The sequence below is a fragment of the Phycodurus eques genome, chromosome 11, assembly GCF_024500275.1.
Source record: "Phycodurus eques isolate BA_2022a chromosome 11, UOR_Pequ_1.1, whole genome shotgun sequence".
Lineage (NCBI taxonomy): Eukaryota > Metazoa > Chordata > Actinopteri > Syngnathiformes > Syngnathidae > Phycodurus > Phycodurus eques.
The window spans coordinates 4,011,705-4,025,107 of NC_084535.1; the positions used below are offsets into that span (position 1 = coordinate 4,011,705).

General features: G+C 41.7%; 2 protein-coding genes across 2 annotated transcripts in view; one reads left to right on the top strand and one right to left on the bottom strand.

The window, feature by feature from the left end:
• Positions 1 to 101: 101 nt before the first annotated feature.
• cnrip1b (cannabinoid receptor interacting protein 1b) lies at positions 102 to 3,960 on the bottom strand. The gene is made up of 3 exons (XM_061690375.1): positions 3,652 to 3,960; positions 2,187 to 2,331; positions 102 to 1,631 (listed from the first exon to the last, which is right to left on the bottom strand). Exons 1-3 carry the CDS (start codon positions 3,903 to 3,905, stop codon positions 1,467 to 1,469), a joined length of 564 nt encoding a protein of 187 aa, XP_061546359.1. The 5' UTR covers positions 3,906 to 3,960; the 3' UTR covers positions 102 to 1,466.
• A 1,771-nt stretch (positions 3,961 to 5,731) lies between these two features.
• Positions 5,732 to 13,403, top strand: part of LOC133409989 (potassium voltage-gated channel subfamily KQT member 2-like) — a 57,251-nt gene continuing 49,579 nt past the window's right edge. Inside the window, exon 1 of the mRNA XM_061690661.1 lies at positions 5,732 to 6,253. Coding sequence (XP_061546645.1) covers positions 5,886 to 6,253 — 368 coding nt within the window. The 5' untranslated portion in view covers positions 5,732 to 5,885. The remainder of the gene's footprint in view (positions 6,254 to 13,403) is intronic.

Genomic DNA, 13,403 nt, shown 5'->3' on the forward strand with positions numbered 1-13,403 from the left:
AGCAAAGCTGTGCAGAAAGGCACCTACACACACATACAAACTAATATGAACTCTACTGCAGCACCAATTAGTTCTTTATGGTTGTTTTTATTATTATTATTATTATTCTTGCATAGGTCCATTCCAAATCATATATCACAGCAAAAATATAGTCATTTGAATGCATGTCACTTGTACAAAAGATACTTTTTAAATTTTTTGACAAAAACACAACACGGGATATAAAAAAAAAATAGGATATAAAGACATAACACTTGACTAATATTTAAAGTGTTATGTGAAGAGGTAGAGAGAACATTAACACAGGAGCACGTTGTCACCAAGTGTCCAAAAATAATACAAAAAAGTGTCAACTGAGCAGATACACCGGGTTCAAAACAGCGAATAGAATATTTTCTTTCTTATTTTTTTCACAAACTCTCTGTTGTTTTTTGTTTGTTTGTTTTGTGTTTTACACCATTTATAAAAACAACGCACACACATACAAACACGCTGGTGCTAAACTCACGCTGTCCCATACACAACACACACACAACAACATACTGCGCTCCAGTTGATTCAATGAAAAGCATGTAATTACTTAAGGTTATTCTTAATGTTTGGAAATTAATAATTTTGTTTTTAAAATGTCTGTAACCAAAATATTTCCTGAAATAATTAAGGTGAAAGGAAATAAATTGAGATTTGAAAAATTACATTAAAAAAAATTAACGGCCATACATGTTTTCGATTGGACAGCAAAAAATAACGCAAGAGTGTTAAAACTGACACACGCACACATACACACACACACACACACACATGATAACATTCTCCAAGTTGGTCCACTGAGAAAGCATATATAGCATCTCAAAACAATGTGAGGTTATTCTTTTTTTTTTTAAATAAAAAAACATAATTTTGTTTTTATTTTGTAACCAAAAAAATATTAAAATCAAAAGAAAACATTTTAGCATTAGGAATAATGAAACAGAAATACTGGCTTTGCATTGGACAGATATGTTATGAAGGTAAAAATAAAAAGTACTGCAAGTCAGTAGTACTCACAAGTTGGCCGAATGAAGAGCATGTGTCTCCAAATAATGTGAGGTTAATGTTTTTTGATGAAAAAACATTTTTAACCCAAAATATTTCTGATAGATTTTGAAGAGATTTAGATTTTATTTTTTTATTTTTTTTAATGGCACTAAGAAAAACAAAACAGATACATGCTTTGTATCTTTGAATAATGTGAGGTTATTCTTTTTAATCAAATAAAAAAAAGAAGTGGAATATTTTAGAATACATATTTTCACCGCAAAATATATGATGATTTCTTTTTTTTTTTTAAGGCAAATGTTTGCATTTAAAAAAATAGAGACAACATGCTTTCCATTGGACGGTCCCCAAAAAGTAATGAAACTCAGTAGATGGTTAAAACTAACACATACTACACACACGTGTCGTTGCGCCAACATGTGTGTGTGTCAAACAAAGGTCTCTTTGTTGACCCACATGAGTGTGCGCGTGTCATTGGGTTTGCACTCGTACTCAATGCTGTTGAAGCTGTTGCCCCACTGGCAGTGGTCCCGCTTGTTGTAGTTGTAGTACTTCACCTGCCACACCGTCTCAAACGTGCCCGCCTCGGTGAACTGCGACCCACACACAAACACACACAAGCACTATTGGTGACCTGACCACAAGAAAGCAGGAGAATCAAATCATAAGCATTTAAAAACATTTTTCTCCCATGTTTTGTGCATGAGACGTGAGTAATCTCTCCTTCCCGTGTGGCGTTTGCTTGTTCTCCCAAAGCGTGGCTACTTCCATCCACATTTGAAAACAAAGTAATTTAAGACCCTAGCGTCGTAATTGTCCATTGGTGTGAATGTGTGTGTGAATTCCTGCACTATAATTGTCCCGCGATTGGTTGTCCAGTGTGTATTCTGCCTCTCCTCTATGTCGCTCCTCCCACAAGCAGAATGAATACACGTTTAAGTCCAATCAACTGCATGGTGTGACGTAAAAAAAAAAAAAAAACAGCTAACCGTCGTGCTAACCAAAATATTATAATAGTGTTTGGCATTAAACTTATAGCGATGAATATTTTATTTAGTTATCCAGCATTGCATTATTTCATGTTGAGCGTGACTGCTTGTTTGTCCATCTGTGCGCTGTTTCTATGTAACGTTCGTGTTCAAGCGTACCTGTATGCTGATCTGAAGGGGTTGCCTCTCGCCGCTCTTGGTGTGCGTCACGCCCTCGGTGTCGTATAGGCCCGTGTAGACCACCGACTGAGGGTCCTTGGACTGCCGCTCCAGGCCGAAGGTGACTCCGCCCAAGCTCATCGACCTGCCGAGCCCCCCAAAAAAACAAAGATAGTTTGAGGACTGCTTGATGCATCAGGGCATGTTATGACTACCCCGAGATGATGCCTACTCAATGTTTGTAACGTGAGTCAAAAACCATCAGATGTGGTGAAAATTTTTTGAGTGGCCTTTTATTGTGGGCAGCCAAAGGCACATCTGTGAAATAATCACGCTGTCTCATCAGCATTTTGACATGCCACACCTGTGAGGTGCATGGATTATCTCGGCAAAGGAGAAGTGCTCACTAACGCAGATTTAGACAGATTTTTTTTTCAACTATATTTGAGAGAAATAGTTATTTTGTGTACATAGAAAACGTCTCTGATCTTATGAATTCAGCTCATGAGAAGTGGGAGCAAAAAAAAGAAAAAAAAGTGTTGCATTTATATTTTTGTTCAGTATAATATGATGAGCTGCTTAATTTACAGTGTATGTTTTTTTTATTTTTTTTACATTCATAACAACCATCTGTTGGTAACATTGTTAGCCAACTTGAATCTGTGCTAACACGGCAGCTCTGCTTACCTTTTGGTTTCGACTTGATAGCGTTTCGGCCGCCACGTCGATGTATTATTATTATTTTGCGCTGGAATTTGTTGAACATAATATGCCCATTTTTAGATATACTGTTTTAGCTGCCAGGTCAAGTGATTCACGCCACAGCTGTGCCCCAAATTCCGCCTGGCATTTGCATCATGCCGTGTGTGTGTGACCTACTTTCACACAACCTGGTACATGATAAATGTAAATAATTGCGCTTTGTCTTTATTTGGGCATAGTTGTTTAAAAAAACTTTCATCATGTCATCATGATGACGACACGAAAAAGGAACTTTTAGAGTTCCTAATCTGCGTTTTACTGCCAAATGGGGTTTGTGCTGATGCTTTCAAGGGTCCCTCTGAAAATAGGGCTTCGTAGTTTGTATTGGCAAAACTAGCAGACGTTTTTGACCATTTTGGCATATTTATTATTCATTTCCACACACCATATGTCTATTCTACCACATTTTTGTTTCGCTTCATGTTGGATTATGGAAAAAAAACGTTTCCCCCTGAACGCATCTTTCGAAATAGTGGCGTCAACCTGATTTCATGTCATCAATCAGACAAATTGAGACAACTGAACGCATCACACATTTTTTTATTTTATTTTTGTGTGAATTTTAATCAACTATTTGTCGTTTTCGTGATGAATTGACGATCTAAATGTAATCGTTTTGGTACAGCTCGCTCAATCACTCACAAATAAATAACCCAGAAATGAATAAACCCCCAATTTAAAACACAAATGGAGTTCTACCTACGTGGCCTCGACTGCTCCGGGTTTAACCACCACCTCGATCTTGTACTTGGAGCCCGTGAGCATCTTGATGGTTCGGGTTTGTCCGAACCGGGCTCCGTCGGACTTGAAGTAGACGGCGGTGTTGTTTGGGAGCATCTTCAGCGAAATGCCGATTTTGACCAGCTGCGGTACGTCGGCCATGTCCACACACGGGTTGCAATCCGGGATGGATGGATGGATGTGTGTCAAACCGTCCCAGGTGTCCCTATACAGCATGTGAGTTCACACGCAAAAGGAAAAGGGTGCGCGCGCAGGCTGGACTGGCGCTCTAATTTAATCCCAATCCAATGTGCGATGATAATCCCGAACACTGCTCTCTTCAAATCTCTCTCTCTCTCTCTCGCTCTCTCATCAATGAATGTTCCACAGCCACTGGTTAGGAAATTCCCTGAGGATGCAGACGACAGAACTACGACAATGGAAATAGCACTAACCAGCCAAACGACATTTATTAATAGAATCGCAAAATTCCAATTTTGCCTGAAGGCACCATTCAACTGCGACAATGATCATCTACGACATTGAAACCAAATAAAATCAAACATACTAAGAAAAACTTGATCCGATTATCTATCTATCTATCCATCCATCCATGTAATAGCAATGTTATGTCACTAGATGTCAGTGTTGCAGCGTAGCAACAAAAACAAAGACAACCGTAACGTGCCTTTTGCCCGTCAATCAACAAATACAGGCACGAAACGTCGTTTAAGAGTAAATATGTGTAGTAGAAACCAAGTGAGAATAAACAATTTCCAGCTAGAAGACGGCTGCAAAAGAATAATAAAAAATATTAAAACAAAACAAAAGAGAGAGACTGACAATTTTAATGGTGGAAAAACAATAAATATGCCCAAATAAATGTATCACTTTGGTTTTGTCAAAGTTGGTGACGCATCGATTAATAACTATTATGTTGCAGACAGTTCTAATTTGTTAAATGCCGTCACATCACACTTACTTTCTTATATCGAAACAACATATTGATATTATGTGACACATTTACCTTTCGGAGCGTCCTTTTATTTATTATTATTATTGTTTTTTTTATTTTTAAGACAAACCGGAAGTAAGCGACTCGCCGTTTTTGGGCGGGAATTAAAATATTAATAGGTAAAAGAAATTTTAAGAAGCTTTAATGACCAACCCCCACAATAATTCATGAGACGCATCCATTAACAAGTATAAGTAGATCTTTAATTAAATTATAATTATTTTTGGGGTCAACGGTTCAGATAGTTGTGCGACATAAGAGCAACAGGTGGTCACTTATCAGCCAACCCGGAAGTGAGTGAGCCTGTTTATTTCGGCGGGAATTAAATCCATTTGGGAAACGACCAAAAAAGTAGCTTTTATGGCATAAAACTTATCGTTTTCCTCTCAGTTGTCACATTAACGAAGCCAAGTAGAGTCTATAAGGTTGTGCGTGATGTCTTTTAAACGATTCCGTAGCGTACGAAGCCAGTTTAATGGCGTTTCCCCACCCAATATGAACGAGCGTAATGTTGATATTTGTTCCGAACTGTCAAACGTTTTAATCTTCTGTCTCAAGTCACTTATTTGGTGGAACATGACAACATATAGTCGCATTCTGTTATGTTTTCAACTTTTATTCATAAAAATGACGGTCGACTGAAGTTCAACAGGTAAACACATCATTTCACAAATGAAAGTGCAAACAGTGCAAGTGCAGCGCATATATAATACACACATCATAATCTCACTCTTTTTTTTTTTTTTTTGAAGCGGAAGGTGCAAAGCGTTCAGCGGTTGAGTCATGACCACGACTGATAAATTCAGAATGTGCCAAGGGAGAGTTTCTTTTTCATATGTTCTCCTTCTGAGGTCGGAGAGAATCTGTACAGTAATGGTGATGATACACAGTAGTACTTTTCCCCCCTCGGGGGGGGGGGGGGGGGGGGGGTCTGGTGAGAAAGACGCCTGAGTGGGAGGGAGACCCCCCCCACCCACCCACCCAATCCTCCACCCCTTTCCCCACAAATGTCTCCATGGCTCCACTTCTTCCCAGCCCCACTCTTCCCCCGTCTTGCTCAAGTGTTTGGACCAGACAGCCACGGTACCATACAAGATGAGAAGTGTACATTAGTTTAAAAAAAAACAAAAAAACAAATACCCCGGCTGCGTGTGAATGTCCACCGGACTCCTTGCACCCTCGACGCCCGCGCCGGTGATGCCATGCCGCGGGGTCACGGTGGCGATGAGAGCGGTGGCGGCGATGCTGGTTTCGGTGTCGGTGTTGTCGGTTCCGGAGTCTGGCTCAAGACTTCCCCGGGACGCCTGGGAAGGGACTTCCCCCCGAGCGATGTGGAGTTCGGCCAGAGGACTATGAACCACGCGGTTTGGACCGGAGCAGGGGACGCGCTGGGGCCGCCCGGCGCCGCCGACCGGAGGAAACAGGGCGCCCGGCTCAGCCTGCTGGGCAAGCCGCTGACGTACAGCGCACAAGGGGGCAGGAGGAACGCGCGCTACCGATGGCTCCAGAACTACCTGTACAATGTCCTGGAGAGACCCCGTGAGTGGGCATTCGTCTACCACGCCTTTGTGTGAGTACCGGTACACTTTTATTAATTCTAATAATCATAATACACGGTGTGGTTAGGAAGTGAACTTTAGGTGCTCAGTTTCCGAGTGCTGTGTAACAGCCGTTTTCCTAAATGGATTAAATACACCCCCCGCCCTGAAAATTCTACATGAAATAACCTGTAATGACCACTTGAAGGATCTTATTTAGAAAATGTGGCTAATTTATTAAAATAAAATAAAAATACAAACAAGAAGTATTAACTCCCTTTGCTATAGTGAGATGTTCCTACATGAGTCGTGCCGTCTTTTAAAATAGATTAAATAATTATTTTCCTCAAAATTCCCCACATAATATCACAGAGAAAAGCTTTGATTAGAAATGGTTGCTAATTTCTGAAAAAAAAAAAAAAAAAAAAAAAAACTTTGCTGTGACACTCAAAATTGGTCATTTACAGTTGTATCGTTGAGATGTTCCCCAAGCTTGATTAGAACCTTATTTCAAAAGCTATTGGAGTGGGACTCGGTAACAGCATATACTCAAAATGAAGTGACTCAGACTTGTACTTTAGTGCAAAAAAAAACAAAAAAAGTGATCGGGATATCCTTCATTTCCTTCGATTAGTTGCCTCCACTCTTGTAAACGCCATGCCCCAATTAATGGCTGGCTGCATCGTCCATTCAAACAAACAAATGCCTCGCCCATGAGGAAAACATAACGGTTCTTTTATCTATAAATCACATTTAATGGACGGTATTTCTTCAAATAGAGGCCTTCACTCGAATAAATGTCACCCCTCAATTAATTATTGGATGCACCGTCCATTTACGCAAATAAATGTCTCATCGCTTTGGAAAAACACAAGTTTCTTTCATCTAATGCACATTTATTTGACTGTATTTCCTCAAATAGTGAAATGGTGGGCTTCATATCTTGTCAAAGGCGTGCCCCAAATAATTGCTGGGTCCATCATGCCTTTAAACAAATTATCCCTCAGGAAAATCAGGGCACATTTCATCGAGGGCACATTTAATACATGCTCAAATTGCTGTCTCCACTCTTGTAGATGCTATGCTCCAAGCATCATCCATTTAAAATAATGAAGCCTCATCCATCAGGAAAAATGAATGGGTTTTATCCATGTAATGTACATTGGATTTTCTGTCTATCCTCGCAATGGCGGCCTCTGCTCTGCTAGACACCATTCTCCAAATTATTGCTTGATGTGTCACCTATTTACACAGATAAATGCCTCATCCCTCTGGAAAAACACAAGTTTCTTCTATCTTGTGCACATTTAATGTACTGTGTTCTAGTAGACGCCATACCCCAATTGTAATAAAAGTACTCTACACCCAGATAACCTTTGCTAACGACAACACGGATGTGATCTGGCGACATTTCACACCGTTGCCCTGATGAAGTTGCGCTTCCGCAACCGACAGCGGGCCAATTGGACCCCATCGCCGACTCGGTGCACTTATGTAAGACTGGAAGCTCACAGCACATGCGGAGAGGCTCTTAGAGAAGGTCAACAAGCTGTCAGCTGCGCAGGCTGAATGAAACATTAGCTGGGGTCTCCTCGCTGACCGTCCCAATGATCCGGAGAGACGGGGAGAGAGTCGCTGCGTGGGAAAAATGAGAAGTCCCGCTTCCGCTTTGGTGCGAAAATGGCTGATTTTCATTTTTTGTGTGTCTGGAAAAACAACATGCACTTTCTATTAAGCAATTAGTCAAGTCGCGGCTGAAGCTCTCTTTGCTTGTAAACATGTCACACTTACTAACTGATCACAACAGAGTTACAGCCTTATTCCAGAATTGATTCAATATTTTTTTTTGCTTCAAAGTATTATACAAAATACTCATTTAGAAAACAAGTAAAACATTTTATTTAGAAAGTTTAGGCAATTTATTAAAAATAAACACAAGACTGATTTACGCCTTTACTCAAAAGTGAGCTCAGGCTGGTTGTTCATTATGACCTTATTCCAAAATAAATTAAGTTTATTTTTTTGCCTCAAAATCCTACACAAAATAAATTGTGAGGACTAAGTGAAAATCCGTATTTAGAAATTTGGGATAATTTATTTAAAATAATAATACAACAGATTAACTCCTTTTGCTACATGACACCCAAAATTAAGATCGGGTGCGTCCTCTTTTTATAGCCTTATTTCAAACTGGATTAAATTATTTATTTTTCTAATAGTTTTACATGTAATATTCTGTAAGGACCAAGTGAAAAGCATTTTTTATTGCATTTATTTCTTAGAAATTTAAAAAATAAAAGCAACATGTTTTAACACACTTTCCTACAGCTTACTTATTGCCATGTTAAACAATTAATTAAATAAAATTTTTAACTCCAAATTTTAAACAAAATATCCCATAATGACCAAGTGATAAGAAATGTTGGCGAATTTAATGAAAATAAAAATATCAAATATTAACTCTCTTTCAGCAAGCTCTGGCATGTCCTTGATTGGACCTTAATTCCAAAATGGATTTAATTAATTATTTTCCCGGAAAATTCTATACAAAATACTGCGTAATGACCAAGTGAAAACCCTCATTAAGAAATTCTGCATAATTTATCAAAATAAAAACAAGAAGCATTACCTTTGGGTGTCCACACGTGCACTTGGCACCAGGACACGCTAGGTCGCAGTTCGATGGTCGACTTTGTGGTCGGGTCATTGGACTTGCGGCCGCATGTCTTGGACATTCGGATGAAGAGAGGGGCGGAGCTGTCAACCGATCACCACATGGTGGTGAGTTGGCTCCGATGGTGGGGGAAGATTCCGGTCCGACCTGGCAGGCCCAAACGTATTGTGAGGGTCTGCTGGGGATGTCTGACAGAATCCCCAGTCAGAAGGAGTTTCAACTCCTACCTCCGGCAGAACTTCACCCACGTCTCGGTGGAGGCGGGGGACATCGAGTCCGAGTGGACCCTGTTTCGTGCCTCCATTGCCGTGGCGGCCGACCGGAGCTGTGGCCATAAGGCGGCAATCCCCGAACCTGTTGGTGGACACCAACGGTGACTGATACTGTCCAGCTGAAGAAGGAGTCCTATCAGGCCTTTTTGGCCTGTGGGACTACTGAGGCAGCTGATGGGTACTGGCTGGCCATGCGGAATGCAGCTTTGGTGGTCACTGAGGCAAAAACTCGGACATGGGACGAGTTCGCTGAGGCCATGAAGAAGGACTTCCGGACGGCTTCGAGGAAATTGTGGTCCACCATCCGGCGTCTCAGGAGGGGGAAGCGGTGCACCATCAACACTGTGTATAGTCGGGATGAGGCACTGCTGACCTGAACTCGGGATGTTGTGAGTCATTGGGGAGAATACTTCAAAGACCTCCTCAATTCCACCGACACGCCGTCCCATGAGGAAGCAGAGTCTGGGTTCTATGAGGCGGGCTCTCCTATCTCTGGGGTTGAGGTCACCGAGGTGGTTAAAAAGCTCCTCGGTGGCAAGGATGGATCGGTGGATGAGATTCGCCCGGACTTCCTAAAGGCTCTGGATGTTGTGGGGCTGTCCTGGTTGACGCGCCTAGAGAAGGCGTTCGACTGTGTCTCTTGGGGAGTCCTGTGGGGGGGAGTATGGGGTGCCGAACCCCCTAATACGGGCTGTTCGGTCCCCGTACAACCGGTGTCAGAGTTTGGTCCGAATTGCTGGCAGTAAGTCGGACTTCTTTCCAGTGAGGGTTGGACTCCGCCAAGGCTGCTCTTTGTCACCGATTCGGTTAATAACGTTTATGGACAGAATGTCTCGGCACAGCCGAGGCATAGAGGGGGTCCGGTTTGGTTGCCTCAGTATTGCATCTCTACTTTTTGCAGACGATGTGTTTCTGTTGGCTTCATCAAGCCGTGATCTCCAACTCTCACTGGAGCGCTTCGCAGCCGAGTGTGAACCGGCTGGGATGAGAATCGACACCTCCAAATCTGAGACCATGGTCCTCAGTCAGAAAAGGGTGGAGAACCCTCTCTGGGTCGGGGCTGAGATCCTGCCCCAAGTGGAGGAGTTCAAGTATCTCGGGGTCTTGTTCACGAGTGAGGGAAGAATGGAACGGGAGATCGACCGGTGGATCGGTGCTGCGTCCGCAGTGATGCGGAGTTTATATTGGTCCGTTGTGGTAAAGAAGGAGCTAAGCCGAAAGATGAAGCTCTCTATTTCCCGGTCGATCCACATTCCTACCCTCACCTAAGGTCACGAGCTGTGGGTCGCGACCCAAAGAACAAGATCCCAGATACAAGCGGCCGAAATGAGTTTCCAGCGCAGGGTGTTCGGGCTCTCCCTTAGAGATAGGGTGAGAAACTCGGTCATCCGGGAGGAGCTCAAAGTAGAGCCGCTGCTCCTCCGCATTGAGAGGAGCCAGATGAGGTGGCTCGGGCATCTGTTTAGGATGCCTCCCGGACGCCTCCCTGGTGAGGTGTTCCGGGCACGTCCCACCGGGAGGAGACCCCGGGGACGACCCAGGACACGCTGGAGAGACTACGTGTCTCGGCTTGGCTGGGAACGCCTCGGGATCCCCTTGGAAGAGCTGGATGAAGTGGTTGGGGAGAGGGAAGTCTGGGCGTCCCTGCTAAAGCTACTGCCCCCGTGACCCGAACTCGGATAAGCAGAAGAAAATGGATGGATTAACTCCCTTTACTATTCAGACACTCTGTAAGTACAGTTAAGCTCAGGCCCATCCTTGATACGTTATTCCAACTTAATCGCAGCCTGTTTCCAAAGTGGATTAAATTATTTTCTTCATCAAAATTCAACTCAAAAAACCCTGTTATCACCAAATGAAACACGTTATTTCGAACATTTGGCTAATTTATTGAACATAAAAGCAAGAAGTATTAACTCCCTTAGTGTACTTCAGTAGCTGTGTAGCACCTCCACGTGAATACAAATGTACGTACTGTATGTGCGGGCGGCAGGATGTGGCCGTTTTTATTTGCTCAGGCGGGACAGCTGAGGTCGACAGGGGTTAAGTCGTTACATCTGCTCAAAGCCCCCTTCCTCATCCTCCTTGCCCCACATGTTGTAGTGTGCATCAGCTGGATGTTGGAAATCATTCATCTGACCTATACTTGAATGCTAAGTAGACCACATAGGTTGCCAACATGGAGGTAAACAGCACATTATACATTACAAGCGCACCTGCACACTCTAACGAGAACAGTATTGTTAAGGGTGTCTTTAGTGGTGCAGATGTGGACCCAAAAGCGAACAGGAGGCGTATTGGTTAGAGTGGATGTTTTGTTGAATATATTGGGGAGATTACATGTACAGAATCACAGAGCGAGCAGCAATTGGGTGGGTTGCTGGGCCGAGGTAAGAAAGCTGATCACCAGGGCCGAGGTAGTTCTTGGGTCGGTTGAGGAGAAGTGAGACTTGAGACAACGTGAAGCCAGGCTGGGCGAGGGACACGACGACGGGAAGTTTGGAAAGCAGTGGTGGGGAACAAACAGAGAAGCAAAGCCCGGAATTTTCAGAGAACAGGTTATACCGGAAACAGGCGTGGAAGTCGACGTACCACTTGTGGATGCGGAACCCATCTGGCGCCTGTTCGTCGATCCGGCAGGCTCTTTAAACCCGGTTGATTGCGGATTGGTTGCAGCTGCGCAAGAATGAGTTTCTCTCCAGAAGCTGCCCAGCCCACCCTGAAACAATAAAGCAAACTACAAGCAGTGTGGTGCAGGAAATGAGCCCACCAAAATAAGATGAAGCTGGCCGAACTGCCACAAGTATCAGATGATTATTAGTAGGTAGCACGATGGGGTAGGAGTTTGCGTGTCTGCCTCACAGTTCTGAGGGTCTGAGGCAGCAAATGTTTTTTTCTCCCGGTGTTTTTACAGGCAGCATTTCACCTCCAAAGTTTTATTTTTGTATTTTGGACTGTATTTGATATTTATTTGATATAAAAAATAATAAAATAATAAATGACATTAAATTTAAAAATATATATATTTACTTAGTGTACATGTGGTGTAGTTATACATAACATGTATGCATTACATTGTATTTTTTTCATTTATAAAAATTTATTTGAAATATAAACACATTTTAATAAAAAAATAAAAATACATTAAATATATCTATTTTGTATTTAAATATATTTTATGGCTGAATATATAGTGTACATTTTTGTAAATATATTTCTGTATTTCTATTTAAAAAATCTAATAAATAAACTATACATACAAATGTGCAATATAATACAGTTTATACAAAAATAAACTAAAATAAATATAATACATTAAAATAACTACATATTAAAAATATTTTTATATTTGAGTATATTTTATATATATAATATATAGCAGATTATATATTAAATAAAATTAGTCATGTAAAATATGTATTTCATTGTATTTCTATTAAAGAATACAAATCTGTATGATTTATATATATTTTTTGTTTATTAAATTAGGTGCACTAACCTTGATACTGGCACAATGGGTTAACTCTTTGTCATATGATTCATTTTATTTATTAAAAAATTCTTCTGTGTCCACTCCCCATCTGACTTGCTGCAGTGGAACAAAAGCAGCAAAAGTGCCAATAATGATGGTGTATACATCGAAGTAAAACCGCTTTTCTAGCCGGGTTTCTGACAGTGAGAGTAATGTACACTATAACATTGTTCACTATTGAAATTGTGTGCATCAGCTGGATCTTTTTGACTTGTTGCGTAGCTGGAATGTCGCTGCAGGTGCGTGCCGGCTTGGTGGGATCTTTCAGCTGTTGCGGGGGAAAAAGGTTTCCAGTAACAATCAAATCTTTTCTTTTTTTTTTTTTTTTTTTTTTTTGTCTTAAAAAAACTTAAAACCGCCCATAGTCAGATGCTAGACACATGTGTCACCCTCTCACGGAGACGCACACAAACACGAGTAAGTGATTTATGAAAGAAATATTCCCTTTGATCATTGCGTTGTATTGAAACAGATGCGGCTGTGCGTGTTTGTGTGTGGCTTATGTATGTGCATGCGTGTGTACGTGTATGTGTGTTTGTAAACACGTGGCGTCTTCAATGTACAGTGAAACAGACTGACTCCTCACGGCCATGTGAATGCAAACATTAGCGATAACGGCTTCTTCCTCTTTGTCTTGCCAAATAGTGGTCCAATTGTTAAAACACACAATATTAACATCCGGCCGCATAATGCGATGGCGTGTA